The following is a 22972-nucleotide window of genomic DNA, read 5'->3' as shown; positions in this document are numbered from 1 at the left end:
TGGCTTTCTTTTCCCTAAAATAAAAGAAAATAAAGCCAACTAAGACTATAGAGAAAGGGGAAAAGTATCTATTTGGAAGTTTGCACTTGAAGCAGAGAGAGAGAGAAAGAGAGAGAGAGAGAGGAAACAAATGAAATAGGGAGCGAAGAAAACCCTAAGCAGCTTGAAATGATAACAGTGAATAGACATATCAGCAAACACTTAATACGGTAGCCTCTGGCCTTGAACTACGTGATTGTAGTTTACCTCTGAGGGTTAGAACCACAAATAAGGAAGAATTGACTTGTTATTATAACTGCCCTACACTTAACTGTACTGTTTACATAGATAATAGTCCAAAAACAGATCCTCAAATGATATTAAACCGCTTTCTACTTGCAAGTCATCGAATGTGAAGCCTAGCTATAACAACTCTCTTTCCTCAATTTATAAATACTTTCAAGTACTTACAAAATAAAACTGGCTCAAATGGAAATATAAATACTAATATTTAACCCACACATTGTCATTCATTGAAAGGATAGGAAATGATGACTCTTAATGTATTTTTTAAAAGACACTTATGGCTTAAAGTGTATTTTCTGTCTTGCTAACTGTTAATTCTGTTGGTAACATGCCACCAAACAGCCTACTGGGTACTCAGTAAATATTTGTTGTTGAATGGACATAGTTATATTTGGAGTTCAGCTGCATAATAATTGGTGTTTGTCATTACAGGGCTTGCTGCACATGAAGAGTGTGAAGGATATTTTAGCTCTCATTCTGGCTTTTGGAAATTATATGAATGGAGGAAATAGGACTCGGGGACAAGCAGATGGATACAGCTTAGAAATTCTGCCCAAACTCAAGGATGTCAAAAGTCGGGTATTTATTTGTTTTGTAATAAATGTCTATGATCTGCCATTATTTTCCCTCTATCCCTTTAATTAAAAAAAAACAAAACATATTTCTGATTGTTCCATTTATCTCCATCTTCCCCATAACAATATACTTTTCCTTTGCTTTCTTTTGACTTTGGAATAAAATAGCTTTTTGTTTTTATTGTTTGATCTTATTTTGATGTCAAAATTCCCACTACATATTTGTTTGCTCTAAAATGCAGTTAGATGTTGAATTGCAGTGAGAGAGTAAAACAGATAGCATATGATATTAGCCATAGCACAAGGCTTGAATTTATTGTTGGCCACTTGTAATTTATTCATTCCTGTGAATGGACCAATGTTGAATCACCAGTTGAGCTGAGCATTTGACTTATTCTTTTGCCCACAACAATCAGGCTAGAGGTTACTGTCAAACTCTCTGAGCCTGATTATCTTTTGGCTCCACACCCCTGCAGAGCCACCTCTTTAGAAACAACCAGCCATACCTAGGCATCCTATGGGCGGTGGGGAGGCAGTGGGAGTGGAGGGAGGGAGGGGAAACACAGAGGCAAATTGGAATTAGATCCATGTGAACAAGACTCAAAGGCTGCCTTGTGGGAGGGCCTGGCCTCCCAGGGTCATAAAGTGGCATGGCATTCCTTTTAAGCTGTCCTGATTGTTTTTCACACCATTAAGAACACACATCTTTTGAAAGGTGGGAAGGGAGGGATAGTTTTCTGTTCTAGTCCCTGATTCCCTTTAGCACTCCCCTGCCCCCTCCTGTCTTGGCTTTATGCCAGAAAATATAGACTGTTTTATTTATTTATTTATTTTGTTTGTTTGTTTGTTTTAGCCATGACCTCAGAGGTCTTATGGATTATTTGTGGGGTTTTTTTTTACTCCACAAAGAGCAGTATAGTGTCATTTCTTTGCATGGATGCAACAAGGAGGAGAGAGAGAAATCTTGCCGGTCTCAGAATTAGGACCAGGTATCACAAACTAAAAGTGTTAAGATCATAAACTGAGATTTTTGGCTCTCAGCTGTATAATACAGCAGAGTCTCTTGTGAATGATTTTCATTTAAGCTTCTCTTTTAAACCTAGGATAATGGGATTAATCTGGTGGACTATGTCGTGAAATACTACCTGCGTTACTATGATCAGGTAAGAAATGGCATTATGTGGAAAACTACACAAATGGGGCTTCAACTCTTACACATTGTTGGCATTCAGCAATCGGATGATGGATGGATGGATGGATGGATTTCAAGTCCAACATAGAATCTGAGAGCTAGCCAGCCTCTTTGGTTTATAGATGGAAACACTGAAGCCAAGAGTGTTTCACGGACTCTTGTGAAGAGAAGCTCTATTTGGTGGTACAGGTCTACTGACTCTCACTCCGCTGTGTGACACAGCTTCGGAGAGACCCCCAGTATCCTGGTGCCTTCTGACCAGGTTGCCAGGGCCTTTGTGAAGTCTATAGCCATTTAGTAAGTGGTTATATTTGAAACTAGATTCTGGGATGCAGACCAAAATTTAGGAAATTAATATTCAGTAATGCCCAATACATTCTCAGTAATGTTCATCGGGGAACAAGTTGCAGATGTGGAATTTGAAATCCCTCCTCTTTGCTTAAATTACATTTGCAATTAGAAATAACATTTTCTGTGAGAATCTACCTGAGCATAATTTTCTGTATTTTATTCCTCCTCATTAAATTGAGAACAAGGAGTCCTAGCTTTGAGAAGAAAGAGGTACTGTTGTAAGATGTTGAGAAATCTAGCAATCAAGATGAATGGAAAAAGTCTCCGGAAAATGTTGTCAGGACTCCTGCTTAACTATCCATGGAAGCAGAGTTTTCCTAGGTACTGAGGGAAGGAAAGTAAAGATGCCAGAGCCTTAGTTTTAAGAGGCCTACAGTTTCATCCAGATGACCATCTAAGCACTGATGAGGTTTATAGTTCCCTTTCTTGCCCTCCTGGTGGGTTTATCTAACTGTTCTCAATATATCTACAACCAGGATTCTCATCCCACCCCACCCCTCAACTTCTCCCCTGTTTCTATTAAGGATATTATAATTTTGGTCATTTAGACATGAAATTGTGCTTCTCTTTGGTTGATCTCTGTCCTTCAATTAAAATTGTTTGTCGTGTTCTTCCCTGGTTTCTATCCTAAGTGACCCCAGCCCATTCAGGCTTTAAGATAACTCACCTAGGGAATTTCAATTGCTTCCCGGCTGGCCTCCCCACCATTCTAGTCTATCCCATGGCCTGTGGCCTGATTACATTTTATAGTTCTGATCATTTTACATCACTTTTTTACTCTAAAACAAAATGGCTCCCCCTTTTCAGTGAATTAAGACTCTATCCAATTTAATGCCAGTGTTTTACAACCAGATTTATTACTTTTCCTCTGTGCACATTCTATGCTTCAACTCAAGACTTGATGTTTTCCAAACACACCCTGTGCTTTCTTCCTGATATGTTTTTACATCTGATGTTCTCCCTAATTGGAACTATTCTTGTCACTAGCCTTTTTATAAAACTTCTCTTTTTTCTTATGAATATCTCTTAAAATACCTTTTGGGAAAAAAAGCTTCCACTAATATAACCATATATATATATCAAGCTCTTCAAAATCATAAGCAAAAATCAACTCATTCCTTCTCATTTTTAAAAAAGGTGGCAAAACAGACTGCAGGTAAGCACAGAAAACAAATAGAAGATATAAATTGCCAACTATATGTATAGAATTAGCAATCTATACTGATCCAGCCTTTCTTGGGTCTGTCTTTTATGGTTGACTGAGTTCCTATCTGTTTAAGATCTATAGGTCAAATGAGACCCTTATCTGGTTTGCTCTGGATTCACCAAGCTATATGTCCATAATGGGTACCTTGAAAAAATTTCACATCATGTGCTTGTCAAGCTGTTTGCCCAGAGAGCTGTGCCTGCTTACAGGGGACCCCTTTTCCTAATTCAGATGTGCTGTATGGGCTAGTGAGACTTTGGCCTTTCTGTATCTGAAACCCTATGAATATGTGTAATATTATACATATTTCTAGGGGTTTTTATCCTAAGGAAAAAATAAGGACATGTATCACTATTTTATTTGAAATAATTTGTAGGAGCAGAATACCACAGAATTTTTTAGTAGGTGTCCAAAGGTAGAAACTAAGGTCAAATAAATTATCCTAGAGTCATAAAATGGAATACGCTACCATGGAAAGTATCTAAGAGAATGTTTACTGGCATTGGAAAATGCTCTTGATCTGCTTTTAAATTACAAATGTGTTTAGAATAATATATACTGTAATCTCCAATATGTAAATATAAATACACACAAACACACAGAAATACCTGGAAGGATGTATATTAAATGTTTGATTATTTCTGGATAGTAGAATTGTAAGAGATTTTTACTTTCTTCTTCCTTTTAATTACTAAACCTAATGAACATGTGTTAATTTTGTAAAAGGAGAAAAAGATATAATAAAAAATATTGCAATCTTACATGACCCTTCTTCCAAGAGGGCTTTGCTCAGTTCCTTGTCTTTTACTTGTTTTAAGCCCAGGAACACTTTGTTTGCATGACTCACTTAAAATATGTTTTCTGCCTCATCTAAAGATATCAATGAGCAATACCATTGCCCTGGTATTGCTTCCTGAGATCCAGAACTCATTATCTCTTTCTAGTGTCTGTAATGTAGGTGCCTGATAAATACTTGCTGAATTGTATATTCTGCAAATATTGACAAGAATGTAATAAGAGGCATCTGTAAAGAATTAGGTATGAGGAGGTGAAAGCTATTTTCTGGTAGAGTGGGGAGGTATATTGCTTCAGGCAATATGTACGTACCCCAAGTTCTGGCAGTAGGTACCGGTGTGGCAGAAGCATTCTGAGAGGTGACCTTTCTAATCCCAGGTTGACGTGAGCAGATATACCTCCTGGTGTCTGATTCAACCAAGTCAGATGCATTGTGTAGGAAGACTGAGATTTGCCTATAATATATGGCTCGTTGAAGAAAGACAAACCCAGTGAAATCAGCTTTCCAGAGGAAAATCTTACCGTAAGAATAGTTTCAAACTTAAAATGGTCCAGCTTAGGAAAAACAAGAAGTCAACATTCGTGTGGTCCTCCCCTAGTTTTCACTGTGCAAAATGCATTTCACTCAACAAGAGCGTAGAATTTTGTGATTTATTAAACGATCCTCTCCCTTTAGGAGCATATGTGATGATTTCTGTGGTTAGTAGTGATGAGCAATTAGCTGAAGAAAGGTGACTTCTGTTCCAGGCTTTCTTCCACTCATGCCAGGTTTTGGGTCCAAGTCTAGGTCTGTGAAGTTTAAAGAAACCCATCTAGAGCCATGTCTTTTGAACTCTAATTGAGCAAATTTCACAAGAACTACTACCAGGCTGATTGGCTCAGCAGCATTTTCTCAATTAAAAAAAGAAAAATGAAGCCGGACTGAGTTTGATAAAAAGTTTTGGAAAATAGAAAGAGATATTATTCATGAGTCCTTCCAGTGTAGATCACCATGGAGTTTTGTGGCAAGCGTCTTAGATGTCGTTCCATCTTGGCACTCAGACTAGATACTGCTTCCATGGTCGTTAAAGTAATCAAGTAAGTATAGGAAGATGAAAAAAAGTGCACTGATCATGTAAAATATTGTCCTATGCAAATGAGGAGAACCACCTTCTTTTAGCATCCCAAGTAAAGCTAAAGGTCTTAAAGAAAGGAGAAGAGTCAAGGGAATTCCTGAAACCACAAGAAAATATGAAGGTAAGTTAGATGTCTCCTGTTGAAGGTACAGACTTCCCAGAGTAGTGTTTTGTAGCTTCTCTGTGATGTTTCCAAACAGAATTTATTGAGAGGCAAGAGGTTACATTCTATATGGAGACCAAGGCACAGTTCCTGCCTTCCTGTCTAGTAGAGAAGACGTACAAACTAACAGGAAATTTTTATATTAATGTTGGTAAGTGCTGTGAGAATGGTAAATATGAGGGGCTCTTGGAAACACCAAGAGTTGGTTGCTGGGACTTAGGGGGAATCTTTGAGGAAGTGATATCTGTTTTGAGATTTGAAGGATGAGTATGAATAAGGAGGTATGAGGACGTTCTGGGGAAGGATTGGAAAGGGACAGTTCCGTAGAAAAGTTTTACAAAAGCCTAGAGACAAGAGACCATGACCTGTCCTATTATTTTATGAAAGTTTGGGGAAGGGAGTTAGAAATAGGGGGAAGGTAGAAATAAGGCTGGAGATGTAGACAGAGGCCAGATCATAAAGTGCCTTGTAAACCAGTTTTAGAGTCTGGAACCAGTCCTAATAGCAGTAGGAAAAATGGAATGTGAAGGAAATCTGGCAAAGTAGCCTATGTGGAGAGACCTGAGGATTGTCTGAGATGAGCACGATACGAAGCTACATTAAACAACTCAGGAAGAAGCCAGATAGACTGGAAAAGAAATTTGAGGCTCAGCTTATCTCTCAATGTGCCTGATGAACGTTTTGTCTCTCAAGATGTTTCTCAGCTCAGGCGGTCTTTGAGGGATAGTTGTGGGGCTTGTCAAAAACTATACCCAGTCATGTCCACATTAAATATGTGGTAAGAGTAGCCAAACAACATTTGGAAAATTTTTACAAATATGTGAAGAATTCGATCCCCCCCACACACACACACACGTGTGCATGCGTGCTTTAAGGTGCAGAGGAAGGTAGGTAAAGGTGTAAGGCAGGGTGATTGTTTCTTCCATTGCAGTGCTGCCTTAGTACCTTCCGATTCACACCCATTGACATACCTCAACGATGAGTTCTCTAATTGCTATCATGTGCAACCCAAACAGGGACTTTTAATTTAAATACTTTCATGTGTTCCTCCTATGCCCTTTTCCATGGACATAGAGTGCCCAAGATCAGGACATACCTGACAATTTTCTTTTATTCATGAGGCGAAATGGAACCTCACCCATGCCATAGCCAATCTAAATGCCAGTATGAACAAAAAGATGTTGTGAAAGACACCAAAGCACTTCAAAGTAACCAGTCTAAACTGTGGAACCCCAGAGGAATGTTGCTGCGATGTTTATTCAAACATTCAATAAGAAATGCTTTGGAATTCCAACTGAAAGTGACAATTGGGAAGTATAATGTGCTTTTCTCCTCCATATCTTTTAGGAAGCAGGAACAGAAAAGAGCATTTTCCCCCTGCCTGAACCACAAGATTTCTTTCTGGCTTCCCAAGTCAAGTTTGAAGACCTCATCAAAGACTTGAGAAAACTGAAGAGGCAACTGGAAGGTAACAGGAACTGTTCTGTTATGATAATAGCTAAGAGTTTTTAAAAATGATTTAAGAGGATTATTTGTGTGTGGCTCATGGAATGAAACGGGTGCAGAGTTCAGCTAAGGTATGCTACAACCCTCACGAAGCGTTCCATCTCTAGGCACTTTTTGGAGGCACTGGACTTACATATATCTCCCTCTTTTGCTAATGTTAGTACTTGTTATATCTACATCTTGTTTTATCTACATTTCCCAACATACGATTGATATAATTTTACTAATAATAATATTAACAGCCCAAACCCTTTACTGGATGCTTACTGTGGTCTCATATAATTCTTATAACAAACCTAATAAGCAGGAACTATACTAACTTTCTTTTTACAGATAAGAAAAATGAGGCTTGGAGAAGTTATGTTCACACAGGCAGTGCAAAACAGATTTTCTAAATTCTATCTGATTAAAACTCATGCATTTTCGAAACAAGTTTACTATGCTGCCTTCTCTCTCTCCCGCTCCCTCTTCCATCCCCGCTCCCATGCCCTCTGCCTCTTCTTGTCATATACTCGCGCGCGCGCGCGCGCGCACACACACACACACACACACACACACACACACACACACGTGTTCCTAGTGTTCCTATATATTTGGTTTATATATATGAGTCTAATAAGGATGGCAAGACATTCTATTTTCATTTATTTTGCATTTTTTAATTATTCAAAACAAGATTCTGAAAGGCCTTTGTGCTTTTTTTAAAAGGTGAAAATACGCTTCTCTTGGGCAGGAATTTTCCTTTGGCATTTCGAGACTCTTGTGTTTTCACTGTGGAGACATCTCCTTGTCCGAGAATATAAATACTTGCGCTGGAGCTTTTGTAGCTCCAACTGAAGAGCTCTGTGGAGGATTTAGGGAGCGTGTTAATGTGGAAATGGAGCCCAGAGTGCCAGAAGGCGAGCTTGAGGAAATGAAGAGCTTGAACCAGGAATATTTTTACACTAAGACATAAAATAAACATTCAAAAAATGTTTATTGTGAAAGAGTGCTCAGAAACCCAAGTCTTAGACAGAGAACAGCTTGGACTGGAAGTGAAGGGGCAAGGTCTGCTCGGAGTGGCAGGGAAAACCATTTGTTTTTACTTTGGGCATAAACTTGCTTAAATAAGGACAGTGGTTACAAGTGAATATTTTTACCTTGTAAATTATTTTTAAAGGAACATGTGGACTTTTTCCCCCTCTTGTTGATGTGGTGGAGAGCGTGAATTCAACCAAATGAATGCTTTGTTCAGGAATGCAATATGTGGACTTGTGGTTATTCTATTCCCTTTCCTAAAAAAATAACATTAAAATGACAGTTTTGTTCTTGTCTAACATGAGGAGCTTGATTCTTAACTTGAGTAAAGCAGAGTAAGCCATCATGGAGCAGTTTCCTCTGTCCCTCTCCAGGGGTGGAATTAGGACCCAGGCCAGTCCCCAGGACGGCTACAGGTGAGCAGTGGCAGCGAAGACCCATGTTTGTTCACTCCTTGGCTACCCCTGAAGGCCCATCCCCCCAGCTCATGGCCCCTTTAACAGCCTGGGCCTGCTCGCTCCTCTTGTCTTCTGAACAGAGGCCTGATCTGTGTATAATCTTTCCTCCTCCCCGGCCTTCCTTCCAGGGACTTCCTCTTTAAGGCATCCTGGTTCGGTACCTCCCTTGGACACCCGTGTGTTTGATGATAAGTAACAAAGGGATGAGAAGAGTGAATTAGGAAGACAGTGGACAGGCAGGGGTTCCCCAAAGCTCCCCACTTTGGTGTATCTTATGTTCTCTAAGGAAATCCTAGCTGTCATTGCAGATCTCAGTACTCAACTGACACTTTTCTCAGTCCATTTTAAGGAGATATCAAACTTCTTCAGCTGGAGGGGCTGCCCTAGGAAGGAAAACAGACCATCACAGTTATTTTTCTTCTTTGTATTGGACTTCACCAAGGAAGTACCATAAAGGCGACTGAGGAAACTAGGACTCCCACACACACATTGAATATTTAAACAAAAAAATCCCTGCTAATCTTTAGGGATGCCAGTGTTTCTAACACATGAAAGGTACCTAGTAAATATTTAAAGAAAATACAGACCGTTGGTTCTCTAATGAATTTCTTTTTCTTCTAAATACCATCTGGCAAGATGGCCAGAGTCGTGGCGGTCCGTTTCATCTCCCATCCCCATTCAGGTTTCACCGCCTTTTCCATAAGGCCTTGGTGTGAGCCTAGATTGAATGTTTAATTGAAGAGGACATAATTTTCACACATACAGCAAAGATTTGATGAGGCTTTGAGGTTTATTGTAGCCATTAAAATGTCGTGGCTGCTGGCAAAACCCCAGAAAATGTCTAAAGCTAAACCAGATGTGATTAGCAAATTTCAAGAAGTCTCAAGCCCCGGTTCTCCCGGCAGTCATGGCCCTTTAGAAGAAATTTGTTTTGAGTAGCCTGAACCACACCTTAACAATAGGATGAGAATGAAACAAATGAAGTATTGTTGGCTGTATAAATGTCACTGATTTAAGTAGAGGTTTTCAATAAGCACCTTTCATAGAGACAAGAACTTTGAATAGCACTCTTATGTTGGTAAACACAGCAAGGAATTGATGATAATAGTATCAACTTCAGTTTATTGCATTATACAATAATAATACATTATTATTATCTATCAGGTGCTTTGCATATATCATTTCTTGAATCATTACAATGACCCTCTGAAGCAGATATTATTACCGATCTCTCATAAGAGGAGGAAACTGAAGTTTATGTTGCTCACATAACGTGCTAAATTACTTCACAGGTGACGACCTGGCCACATTTTAAAACTAGATGTGACTCTAAGCCATGTACTCATGACATATCCTGCCAGTGGCCCAGCAGTCTCCATACCTTATCATATATCAAAACAGAAAGGCATATATATAATCAAGGCATAAACTCATAAAAATACAGAAAGAGCGTCTCTGAACATGTGCTTGAGTACAACTGTATCTACTCATACTCCTGGAACCATATAAGGAAACCCTTGGGTTGGGGATAGAAGGGGGAGGACCTGTAGGAGAGATGGGTTATAAAAGGGAATAGACACAATATTGCATAAGATTAAGACCTCAGACTTTGGAATCAGATGTATTTTTTACTGGTTTGGTGAAAGTAAGATCTCGTCAAGTAACAACCATAGAGTGCATTAATTTCTCACTCACAAAATGGGACAATTATAGTACATACATCATAGGAGGTCATGAATGCACACTGCCTTAGTAAGGAAAGCTTCAATAAAGCCGACTGGGGGTATGTGAGTACCTCTTACTGGAATATGCACAACTTGTAGAATTAGACCCATAATGTTGGTCAGCCAGCTGGCTGTTTGTGAAGAATTGAATTCCCAGAGCACTTGTACACTCTTCTCTGCATTGTGGAGATGGAACCAAGTTCTTGGTGCTTGGGAACATGTTCCATATTTTGTTCACTGTTCTACATCCCTTAATGAGATGATAATTTTGATTTTCCTGATACTGTGATGTTATAAGTAATAGTTGGGGGAAATCCGGCAAGCAGTAGGAATAGTTGCTCTCTTTCTTATTCGTCGACCTTGCTGGCCAAAATTCTGAAGGTATGATTATCAACCCATGTGGTGGTATACAGAATAATGGCCCCCAAAAGTGTCCAAATCCTAACCCTGGAATCTGTGAACATGCTACCTTACATGGCAAAAAGGGACTTTGCTGACATTGAGATGGGGAGATTACCCTGGACTAGTCAAGTGCGCCTAATCTAATCACAAGGATCTTTAAAAGTTGGGAACTTTCCTTGTCTGTGGTCAGCAGGAGGTAGTACAGTAGAATGATCAGAGAGATGCGATGTTGCTGGCTTTGAAGATGGAGAAAGTGGGCAATGAACCAAGGAATGCAGGAAGCCTCCAAAATTGGGAAAGGTAAGAAATAGATTCTCCATAGAGCCTCCAGAGGGATTGCAGCCTGTCAACACCTTGATTTCAGCCCAGTGAGACCCAGGTTAGACTTCTAACATATGGGAACTATAGGTAATATATTCATGTTGTTTTAAGACACTTCAGTTTGTGGCAATTTGTTATAGTAGCAATAGAAAACAAACACACCAAAGGTGTGTTTCTGATTGTGTCAGTTGATACCAGTCACCCACCACATACACACACACACACACACACACACACACACACACACACACCATTGCTGAGGCCACAGATGTGGGATTTCCCAAGTACTAGTGCTCACCAGTACTGCAGAAAATGTGAATTAGTGCTTTCTAAAGAAAGAGTCGCTAGTCCGATAAACCTGGAAATGCTCTATCCTGAAATCACATCATAGGAATTCACAGTGCACACGAGTTTATTAAAGATTTTAGGAAGTTCTGCAATTTAAAAAAAAAAAAAGAACACACACAAAAAACACGATTTATCCCTCTTTAAAGCAGCATTTCTCAACTTAAAACATGATACATTGTGTGTATGTGTGTTTTTTCTTTCACTAAATACTTAGTAATATGTTGCAGAACATCCATTCTGTGAAATATAGCTTAAGAAGTGATGTTGACATCGCTATCAAGTTTTTAATATAAAGACACAACTATTTACTAAATCGTCATTCCTGGATGACCTTAACAGGAGGAGCTGTGATAAACAATTATGCTCTTTGCCCATTAATGTTGCTCTTAATACTCCCTGACCACACTGTCCTTAGTTGTTATCCATGTAAACAGAGTGGGTCACATCCTCTTGGAAGTGTTGATGCCTGAAAGCCAAAATGAATAGCACTAGTGTTACTCAAAATTACCCTAGTGTCACCACTCCCAAATCCACATTTGTTTCACATCATCCTGCAATAGTATTTAATTATGAAAAATTCACTCTGGCTATGAAAGTAAGAAGGTTAATTAATTTTTTTTTGTTGGAAGATAGGAACTCTTCAGATAGGTGTTGAAAAGTCATCCTATTCTGAAAAGTTTAAGAAGAAAAATAGCCCTGGCCAGGTAGCTCAGTTGATTAAAGCATCGTCCCTATACACCAAGGTTGTGGATTTGATCCCTTGGCAGGGCACATAGAAGAATCAACCAATGAATGCATAAGTAAGTGGAACAACAAATCAATGTTTCTCTCTCTCTCAAATGAATTAAAAATTATTTTTGTAAAAATAAATTGTCATTAGCTAACAAAAGTTACTTAGTAACCCCTGTCATTAAGGGTGGGCTACTTAACCAGCTAACTATGATCTAAATCTGCATTGAAAATGATGCATTCTGAGCCCTGTCATTGCATATATAAATTGGGAAAATGGAATTAGCAGTTAACCCTCAGTGTAAGATATACAAACTTATCTGAGAATGTTGGCTGAGGTGCAAGTTTGTGTGTGTTTTAAGATCATTCCAATGATGTCTTTTTCCCTAAATATTTAAGACTATATATTTGAACATGTCCTTTCTGATGAACCATTTAGAAATATTTGGAAATACACTTATACATTTTTGGAAAGGCAAGAGTCTCTGTTGACTTTTTTGATATCTGTTACCACTCTATAAATGTTTACCTGATAAATGTTTATCCTAAAATGTTAACTCTTTTAAGCCTTTTTAAAGTGAGATGCTGTGTGAAATGCATAGCCCAGGCATTGAAAAATGCTAAAATTTTCATTTTAAGTTTGAATAGTAATAGTTCTAAACTAACTTTACATTGAAGTACATCCAATACATCTGTAGGCATTTTCCATTCTGATGTCCTTATTTTAACGGAGTGACCAGATAAACCCTATGTCATCCAGATGAGCCTCTGTTTGTATAACGCTAGTACCTAAACATTCTACTCAAAATTTAAATTATAGAAGGATATAAATTCATACATACATGAAAGTAACAGTTCAAGAAAGAGTGGTAGTTTTTTGTTGGGGGGAGGGGTGGTGGTACATTTTCTAAATTATAGTCAATGTGTTGTCCAGATGAAGATGGCAGATTGAAGTCATTCATTTAGCTCCACTCCCTTCTAAAGGCTCACCAAAAATACGAACATGTTATTTAGAATCATACAGTCAAAACCATTTTAATCAGTAAAAGTGGGGAAATTAGGGAGGAAACCACACACCTACACATGTAAAATCATGAAGTGAGAACATTTATACATTTCTCATGGCCCTTGGCTAAGACTGGTGAAGTGGCAACAGTTGACTATTAGGATATGCATATGAAATTTTTACAATTAAAATCAAGTTAAAAAACATAAGTTATAGCTCTGGCTAGTATGGCTCAGATGGTTGGGTGTCATCCCATTTACTGAAAGGTTGTTGGTTCGAATCCCAGTCAGGGCACATGCCCAGGTTGGGGCTCGATCACCAGTAGTGGGTGTGCAGGAGACAGCCTATTGATGTGCCACTCTCACATCAATGTTTCTCTCTCTCCTCCCTTCCTCTTCCTCTAAAAAAATCAAGTCCAGCATAGCTCAGTGGTTGAGTGTTGACCCATGAACCAGGAGGTAATGGTTTGATTCTCAAGGCACATGCCTGGGTTGCAGGCTCCATTCCCAGTAGAGGGTGTGTAGGAGGTGGTTGATCACTAATTCTTATCACTGATGTTTCTATCATCTCCCTCTCCATTCTTCTCTGAAATCAATAAAAATATATATATATATATTAATCTTTTAAAAAAAAAACCACATAAGTTATAGTCAACTCTCAGTTATAGGCAGGTAGAGTACTATGATTAAGGATTAGTCATAGTTTTTTTACATATTAATCTATTATTTGTAATGTTAATCACTATGAGCTATATTATTTACATGTTGGAAAATATTTCCTGTTTGAAACTACATGGTAAGCAATAGACTACCTGTTGTTTCTCCTGAAAGGTGGAAAGAGTCCTCTCCTTTGCCATTTAGCTCACTTAAGTGTCTGGGCAAATACTAGGTGTACCGGTTAATAATGGCGGATTTTGTAATCAAAGAAAACAAGATAATCCCAAGAGAAACATCAAAAGTGCTTTATTCAAAGTAATGTCCATCGCTTGCTACACATTTCCCCAATCTTTCAGGTAATTTGTGGATACTGTCCCAATAGAACTTTTCTTGTTTTGAGGCAAACCATTCAGAGACCCAATTTTCCACTTCTTCGTATGTTTTGAAGTGCTGCTCAGAAAGTGCGTGTGCCATCGATAGGAACAAGTGGTAATCTGAAGGAGCAAGGTCTGGTGAATACAGCTGGTGGACTAATACTTCCCAGGCAAGATCTTTTAACGTGTTTTTAACTGGTTTTGAGGTGTGTGATGGTGCGTCATCATGAAACAAAATTACTTTGCCATGTCTTCTGGCACATTCTGGTCATTTCACCATCAAAGCATGGTTCAAATTGATTATTTGTTGTCAGTAGTGATCAGTATTAATGGTTTCACCTGGCTTTAGAAGCTCATAATACATCACACCTTCCTGATCTCACCAAACGCAGAGCATTGTCTTCTTTCCGAAGCGATTTGGCCTTGCAGTCGATGTTGATGGTTGACCTGGATCAACCCATGATTTTGTGCATTTGGGATTCTCAGAATAAATCCACTTGTCATCGCCAGTCACAGTTCAATACAAAAAAGACTTTCTTTTGTGCCGTTGAAGCAACATTTTACTGATGACTTTTCGGTTTTCCATTTGTTTTTCGTTCAGTTGATGTGGCACCCATTTTCCTTCCTTTAAAATCTTTCCATTGCTTGTAAACAATTGGAAATTGTTTGCTGAGCAACGTTTAATCTTTCTGCAAGTTGTTTTTGAGTTTGACACTCATCTTCATCCAATAATGTTTGTAATAGTTGGTCTTCAAACTTTTTCGGTTGACCTGGACGTTCTTTGTCTTTCACATCAAAATCATCACTTTTAAAGCGTTTAAACCAGTGTTCACAAGTATCTTGAGATGGAGCATGTTCACCATAAGCTTCCCAAAATATTCACCAGCACTTTTTCTTCAAAATAAAGTAATGAATTAAACCTTTCCGCAAATGCTCTTTTTTTTTGTATGAAATTTGACATTTTTAAGCGTAAAAATATTTATGATGTTAACACCTTCAGCATATTTGACATATGAAGTTTTGAAGCTTGTTGTCAATACAACAACAAAGCATACATATCAAATCACATATATATCAACATATGTGTAACTCCATCTATGGGGTTTGACACTTTGATCATTGATGGCATCTGCAAAGGATTCTGCCTGCAGAGCATTGGTGTCCCCATGGTGGAGGAAGGTAGAAATGGAGGTTAGCAGAACGTGCACTTCACCTTGCTCTTGACTGCTTTTGTGTGTTTTTTTTATTTTTAAATTTTCTCCTGAGGATATGTTTTGTTTTGTTTTTAATTGATTTTTAGAGAGAGAGAAAATAAGAAAAACATCACTGTGAAAGGGAAACATTGCCTCCCAAACACATTCCCTAAATGGGATCAGATTCGCAACCAAGGTATGTATTTTGACCAGGATCTAACCTGCAACCTTTTGGTGTACAGGATGATGCTCCAACCAACTGAACCACCCAGCCAGGGCAACTATCCAGTTTTTGGTTCCAGTTTGCCTCTCCATCGGCCTCTTTGACTCTGTCTTTCCTGCAGCCATGTTGGCTTCTCCCCAGCCTGGAATCTATGTATCTCCCCAACACTTGGATGAAAGTGTGGCCTTGGTCGACTAAGTCAGTCAGTACTGCTGATCCCAAAACAGAATTTTTTTTAAACATATTTTTATTGATTTCAGAGAGGAAGAGAGAGAAACATCAATGATGAGAGAGAATCGTTGGTCAGTTGCCTCCTGCAGGCCCCACACCAGGGATGGAGCCCGCAACCCAGACATGTGCCCTCACCGGGACAACACTGGGGATCAAGCCCACAACCCGAGCATGTGCCCTGATGGGGAATTGAGCCGTGACCTCCTAGTTCATAGGTCAATGCTCATCCACTGAGCCATGCTGACGGGGCCAGAATTTTATTTTATTTTATTTTATTTTATTTTATTTTATTTTATTTATTTATTTTGAAGGAATAGAGTTTACTTCGATGGGATTTTGTAGAAAATACTTTCAGGCAGCTACCTCCTGCAGCTCCAAGCCCAGGACTTAAGTGCCAAAACCCCGGTGGGTGTCAGAGTGCCCTCCATTCACAGCCTGGACCTTCATAATCTGCAGCCAAGAGCAGGCAAGCTTCCGGATTCAGGGTCCCAGACATCACAAAGTCCCAGCCAAGACATGAAATAGCAACAAGGAGAGAAGGGGCCCAGGCTCCAGGGGGGCCCACACCAGGCCTGCTTCCAGCTGGCGCCTTCATGAGTCAGAGTGGCCTGGAGCTGGAGCCCAGAGGGGAGGAGGCAGGTGGGATCCTGGCTCCCACTGCAGAGCCCACCCCACAGGTCGAGTGCCCCTCGGGGCTGGGAGATCTGGATGAGAAGAAGGCTGTGGTCCGTAGATTTTCTCCCTGCCCCCCCCTCCCCCGCCCCTAGAAACTGAAGTTTCTCCCCGTGCCTAGATGGATGGGCTGGGTTCCAATGCTCCTCTCCTCTGGGCACCTGCTGCACCCTCACCAGGCTGCTGCCCAACCTCTTCCCTATGCCACCCCATTCACTGGGCTGTGTCAGAGCGGGGCCCTTCTGGGGTTGCAGAGGAGACACACGGCCACATGCTGAGTTGAGGAAGACCCTGAGAGGGCAGCTGATGCTCAGCAACTGGCCCAGCTGTGTGCCCCTACCCACCCAGGAGGGCTGCCCCGCCCAAAAACTGAGCCATCCCAGGTCGACTGGGGTAAAGGGCGGCTGCCTTTATCCACCTCCTCCCCTCAGCACAGCCCCCCACTTCCTGCAGGGTTACAGTATCTGCCTTCCCCGGAGCCCCTGCTGTGGCTGGTCCTGTGGAGGGTGGGGGTGGGGGTGGAGGTGGTCAGAAAGTGACCAATTCAGCTTGGATTCCTCTCCCAGAACTAGAAGGCAAGCTGCCTGAGCCCCGCAGCTCCTGAGAAAATGGAATTTGGGGAAGGCCAGGCACAGCTGGTGTCCAGGGGAGGTGTGACTCGGGAGAGAAGGTGGAGGGGTAAGGTAAGGAATTCGCTTTTAGCCTTAGTGTCTATTAAACAAGTTGGTGGGAACCAGAGCCTAGGTGTGAGGACCAGACCCCTGCCTCTGGTGAGTCCCAGCCCTCAACCTAAGCTGTGGCCCCACCCAGGGTCCGGAGAGCTCTCGAGGCAGATGGGCTAAGAAGTGCAGGCAGCTGCTCCCCTTAGACCAGGGGTGAGAAACATATAAGGCCCAAGAAATCATTTGGTCTGGCCCTGCCAAGGCATCAGGGGTGAGTTAAATGTTTGACCAAATACAGCAAGCTAATGTTTAAGATGATGATTTTGAATGGCCAGCGAATGATGTTATAAATATCCAAATGGCCCTCAGCAGGAAAAAGGGTCCCACCTCTGCCTTAGGCTGTGGGCTAGATGGAGGGGAGACTTCAAGCTCGACTGGAGTGGCTGGGATCCCACCATGCCCTCAGTCTCCCCTCCCCCCGTGTCTGCAGGGAGAACACCCTTGCCTTCCTGGTGGCATCCAAGCTGGTGGGATGGAGGCTGCGGGCTCCCAGTGCTCCATGCTCCTGACAGCTGGCTGGAGGGTGGCCAGGAGCGCCTCTCAGTGCGGCAGAGATCGTCGATCGAGTCTTACTTCAGGAGGTGGCTCCGGGGAGAGACCACGGGCCACCTCCCGGCCCCAGGCTAGCTAGCTGTCTGCCTTCTTCACGCGGTGGAAGGGGTTACAGAAGAGCCCGAACCAGACGAACATGAGGCCGGTGGAGAGGGCAGCCTTCAGCAGGCTGGGGGACAGGCCCTTGAAGAAGCCCGGCACACCTTCCTCCCACAGCACCTGCCTGGCGCAATCCAGGAGGCCCTGGTAGCTTCGAACCTGGCCGAAGCTGGCTCGGGCCTGCTCGAACCCTCTCCAATCTGGGACCCCTCGAGGGATGTCTGACTGCCGGTTTAAGCCCGATCCCGGGCAGTCGGACATCCCTCTCACAATCCAGGACTGCTGGCTCCCAACTGCTCACCTGCCTGCCATCCTGATTGCCCCTAACTGCTTCTGCCTGCCAGCCTGATCACCCCCTAACCACTCCCCTGCCAGCCTGATTGATGCCTAACTTTTTTGCCCCTAACTGCCCTCCCCTGAGGCCTGGTCCCCCCCAACTGCTCTCCCCTGCAGGTCTGGGTCCCTCCCAACTGCCTTTCCCTGCAGGCCTGGTCGCCCCCAACTTCCCTCCTCTGCCAGCTTGGTCACCCCTAACTGCCCTCCCCTGCAGGCTTGATCGCCCCCAACTGCCCTCCCTTGCAGGCCTGGTCCCTCCCAACTGCCCTCCCTTGCTGGCCATCTTGTGGTGGCCATCTTGTGTCCACATGGGGGCAGGATCTTTGACCACATGGGGGCAGTCATCTTGTGTGTTGGAGTGATGGTCAATCTGCATATTACTCTTTTATTAGATAGGATAGAGGCCTGGTGCATGGATGGGGGCCAGCTGGTTTGCCCTGAAGGGTGTCCCGGTTCAGGGTGGGGGTTCCCTTGGGGCATGGGGCGGCCTGGGCGAGGGGGCCTGTGGTGGTTTGCAGGCCGGCCACACCCCCTGGTGACCCAAGCGGAGGCCCTGGTATCTGGGGTTTATTTATCTTCTACAGTTGAAACTTTGTAGCCTGGAGCAGAGCCAAGCCTTCTGCTTGCTCCATGGCTGCAGCCATTTCTGTTGGGATTTATGTATCTTCTATAATTGAAACTTTGTAGCCTTGAGTGGAGGCCTAGGCCGGCAAGGGCAGGCGGAAAGCTTGGCTTCCTCCATTGCTGGGGAAACCCAAACCTCCCTCCTGCTCTCTGTGGCCTTAGCCATTTTGGTTGGGTTTATTTGCATATTCGCTCCTGATTGGATGGTGGGTGTGGCTGGTGGGCGTGGCTTGTGGGTGTAGCAGAGTGCCGGTTAATTTGCATATTACTCTTTTATTAGATAGGATGTGCTGACTATTCTAAATAATCTCTCATAAAATCCTGCAAGGGTAGACAATGGACTCAGGTGCAATAAATAAAAGGGTACAGTGCGTGTCCATTTCCACAATCACTAATGACAATTTACCATTTAATGATCAATTACCAAATTTGCTTTCATCATTTCTATTTGTTAAAACTACTTCAAAAAAAGTACTGCCTGCATTTTTACAGTAAAGAAGTTGAAGCAACTTTGCTACTAATGACAAAGTTGAGATTTGAAACAGGTTTATCTGATTTCAAAGCTTATACTCTTTCCACTATATCATGCTTTAATCTTTTACTATTTGCAGACCCAACCCTCAGACACTAACAAATGATCTAGGACAGTGGTCGGCAAACTGCGGCTCCCGAGCCACATGCGGCTCGCGAGCCGGGGTTTGCCGCTCTGTTGACTAATGAGTTTGCCGACCACTGGGACAGGGGCTTAATCAACAACAGCCTGTAATTATTAGAATCGCGAGTCTAGGTCAGTGGTCGGCAAACTCATTAGTCAACAGAGCGGCAAACTGATCTAGGATGAAAAAAGCTTGGAGAAGAAGGTCCACTTAGTTCTCTAGTTCATCTTCTGCAGGGAATACAAATAATCTTTGGATTAGAATTAGGCTTTTTCTTCTCTCTACCCATAACCACTCAACTAATCTACCTGTTGTAATCTCCATCATCCAGTGACCTGCCTATCAATCTCTTTTGGTTTCTCCAACATACTCACTCTTAAGCTCTCTCTTTGACAATTATCTAGCCTATGTTTTGTCCCTTCATGTCCCGATGTGGTTAGTCAAACAAATAACAGTACTACAGGGGCACTCCAAGGCAACCCACATGGTTTTGACTTCCATTTGTGGAATTACATGGCTTCTGACATAGATGTGAAAGTACAAGAAACTTCCAGGACTTGTGAAGTCACACAGCTGAGCAGACCATTGCTTCTGTGCTTGGAGCCAGCCCTGATTTGCAGGATGAATGACTTCTACCACCTGGTATGATCAGATGGTTTTCTCTCCATGAGAGTATGCCGTCTTCAAGAGAGAAAGAAAAGAGAAAAATTAGATCTCATCATGAAAGTGAATATTCTCTTTAACCATTCATATGTGCATTGTCCAAAAGCAGTATGGCTTTAGGAAGAAAAGAGGAACACTTTGGAAAACTCTGGGAGGACTTCTGAGAAGAGATGGCCAACTGAACACTCATTTAAATTGAACACTCTTGTGGGATTTCAGTTCCTCTTGAAAATTAGTAAAAACAAAAGTAGAGAGAGTTCTTTAAAAGCATGAACTCAAGAACACAGAACAAGAGAGAAAACCATGACCACAATATTTCTGTAGATGGACAAGTGATAAATGAATTAGCCAAACAAGAAAGCTGAATTCTATTCCAGGAGTGGAGAAAGGTGAGAAGCAATCCAATTTTTACCACCAGATTCATACACACCACAAACTCACATGTAAACTCATACATATGCATTCATAAATATTCATATGTAAATAAATCAATAAAATCATTCAAGAAATTTTCCAAAAAAGATGGACACAAGTTCCTAATTTTAAAAGGCTCAGAGAATAAAACATCCATACCATTGTTAGAGCATTTCAGAATACTCGGACCAAAAAGAAAAGCTTTTTGGGGAGAGGGAGAGGTGAGATGTGGAAACAAATTACACAGGGAGAATCAGCAAGCAGAATGGCTTCAGGCTTTGCAACAGCAAAGCAGAACTAAATTTAAATGTCAACAGCAACACTGGAAGCTAGAAATGGATCGGAGGGAAAATCATTCCTATTCCAGAATCTTATTCCACCAAATTATTGATCAAATATGAGGGTAGAATAAAAGTTTTTTCAGACATGTAAATTCTCAAAAAACGTATCTCCCATGCAACCATCCTCAAGATGTTGCTAGATGTGCTTTACCATCAAATGGGACGACAAAGGTGACAGGAAATAAAAAATGCAGTGGCAAAGGGAGGTGAAGGGCTGCCCCACAGACAGCGAGCTCAGGATGACAACCAGGCACGAAGAGTAAACATTCCAGATTAGATTAGGTCAGAAGAACCATGAAGAAGATTCTTGAGAAATATGCAGTCTCATGTATCTGAATGCTTTGACAGGATTTACTCAGCTAGTAACTTTGGAGTCCTTTTAGTGGTAAATGCATAGAAAGCAGAGCAAATTATGGATTAGGTAGTTTGGGCAGCAGTGTTCTAGAAAAGGCGAGTTAACCAGAATTTACATATATTAGCTGGGACTGGGAGTTGTTTTTGCAAAGTCATAAAAATGTCAACACTGAATACTAGTCTGAATGTCACAGTGCTGCTATATTGGGTGGGACCCCGTGTGGTGGGTGTGATGGGAGATCGGGATCTGCTCTTTGTCTAGTGCACAGAATTCATTTTTTTAACTATGTGCACGTATGTAATAAATAAATATACAAAAAAAAAACCCACAGCATTTGTGACAGTTTAGTTAAATTTCAGCAGTGGAAGCTAGTATGTGAAAAGGAGTACCAGCCTGAGACATAAGAGATACAGTTTAAAAATTTAGTTCTGCCTGTACCAACCACATGATAAGCCATGCAACTCTGACAAATCACTTAACCTCGGTGAGTCTGCCCAACCCCAAGGGATAGAGGAAGGGTCAGATGAACAGATGGTGGAGGAAGTACTTGCAAAGGTGAGAGAGGTATTACTTAATCTCATTCAGAGCCATGCAGTTTGCTCAATGTGTGCATATTGGTGAGTCCTAGAATGGAGAGGGGAAATTGATCCGTTAGGACAAGCCTGGCTAGTTTATCACCTTTTAGGAAGCTCCAGAAGACATGCCTTGAATGATTATTGACCGTGCCTAATCCATGGCTCTTTCCTCCTCCTAGCCCATTTGTCCACTGCTGTGGTGTGCTGAGTCTGAACTCTGCTACGGACTGGATACATTAGCCAGAGTCCTGACCACGTTGCCATGGTGTTAAAAATATTTAGTTTTGCTAGCAAAGTTTTAGAAATAATAAAAGAAAAACTTTGATATGATTTATTTTTGTAAAACGATTTCAACAAAACAGACATAAGGAACTGGGTAAGAGTTTCAGAAAGGCAGTGCATGTAAAATGTTGATTAGTGTGGTGACTTTTGATGCAAAGCATTCAATTAAGTGCAGCATGATGGGTAAAGGTCACACATTTCCCAAATGGAACACCTTCAAAGCCAAGCTGTATGGAAAGGAGAGGGGACACGGAAACTGAAACCCGATTCACCCGTTTAATTAATGGAAGAAGTTTGTGTTTTTCTTTGAAGCCACAATTGTGACATCTGTAGGTGGGAAGGATGAGTTATGTTGCCCTGGTTCCCTCCTTTCAGTTTTCACTTTATTTCTTACCCTTATTTATAAATCAACACAGTAAATAGAATTTATTTTGTCTTTTCTTTAACAAGAAACATAAAATATTGAAGTAAAGCTACTGCCATGGAAAAGCCTGAGTCATAATCCCTGAATTCAAATGCGTGCCTTGGAGGCTGTGTCACCCTTGGCCGGCAGTGTCATCCCCCACCTCTTAGTGTCCTTGTGTAAAATGGAGGGTATCCTGCCCACTCCCGATTATTTGAGAGGGGGATTGTATGAAGGAAGCCCCTTTGCAGAGTAGGAGCAAAAGAAAAACACTTACTCCTGACTCCCTTTGTGCCTTTGTATCTGATATCCAGTCCATAAGTAAATCATATTGACTCTTCCTTCAAAACACACCTTGAATCAGTTTCTTGCTCTCCACCTCCACGCGTGGGCCATCCCACCAGCTT

At 41.6% G+C, this 22972-nt stretch overlaps 1 protein-coding gene across 2 annotated transcripts in view; it reads left to right on the top strand.

Moving 5' to 3' along the window:
* The window catches only part of FMN1 (formin 1), a 444801-nt gene that overhangs the window by 300993 nt on the left and 120836 nt on the right, over positions 1-22972 (top strand). For both annotated transcript variants that reach the window (XM_080658928.1, XM_080658929.1), the window contains 3 exons: positions 718-864; positions 1964-2023; positions 7031-7151. In XM_080658928.1, the coding sequence (XP_080515054.1) occupies positions 718-864; positions 1964-2023; positions 7031-7151 (328 nt within the window). The remainder of the gene's footprint in view (positions 1-717; positions 865-1963; positions 2024-7030; positions 7152-22972) is intronic.

The sequence above is a fragment of the Plecotus auritus genome, assembly GCF_963455305.1.
Source record: "Plecotus auritus genome assembly, chromosome: 1".
Lineage (NCBI taxonomy): Eukaryota > Metazoa > Chordata > Mammalia > Chiroptera > Vespertilionidae > Plecotus > Plecotus auritus.
This window is presented reverse-complemented; position numbering and strand designations above follow the sequence as displayed.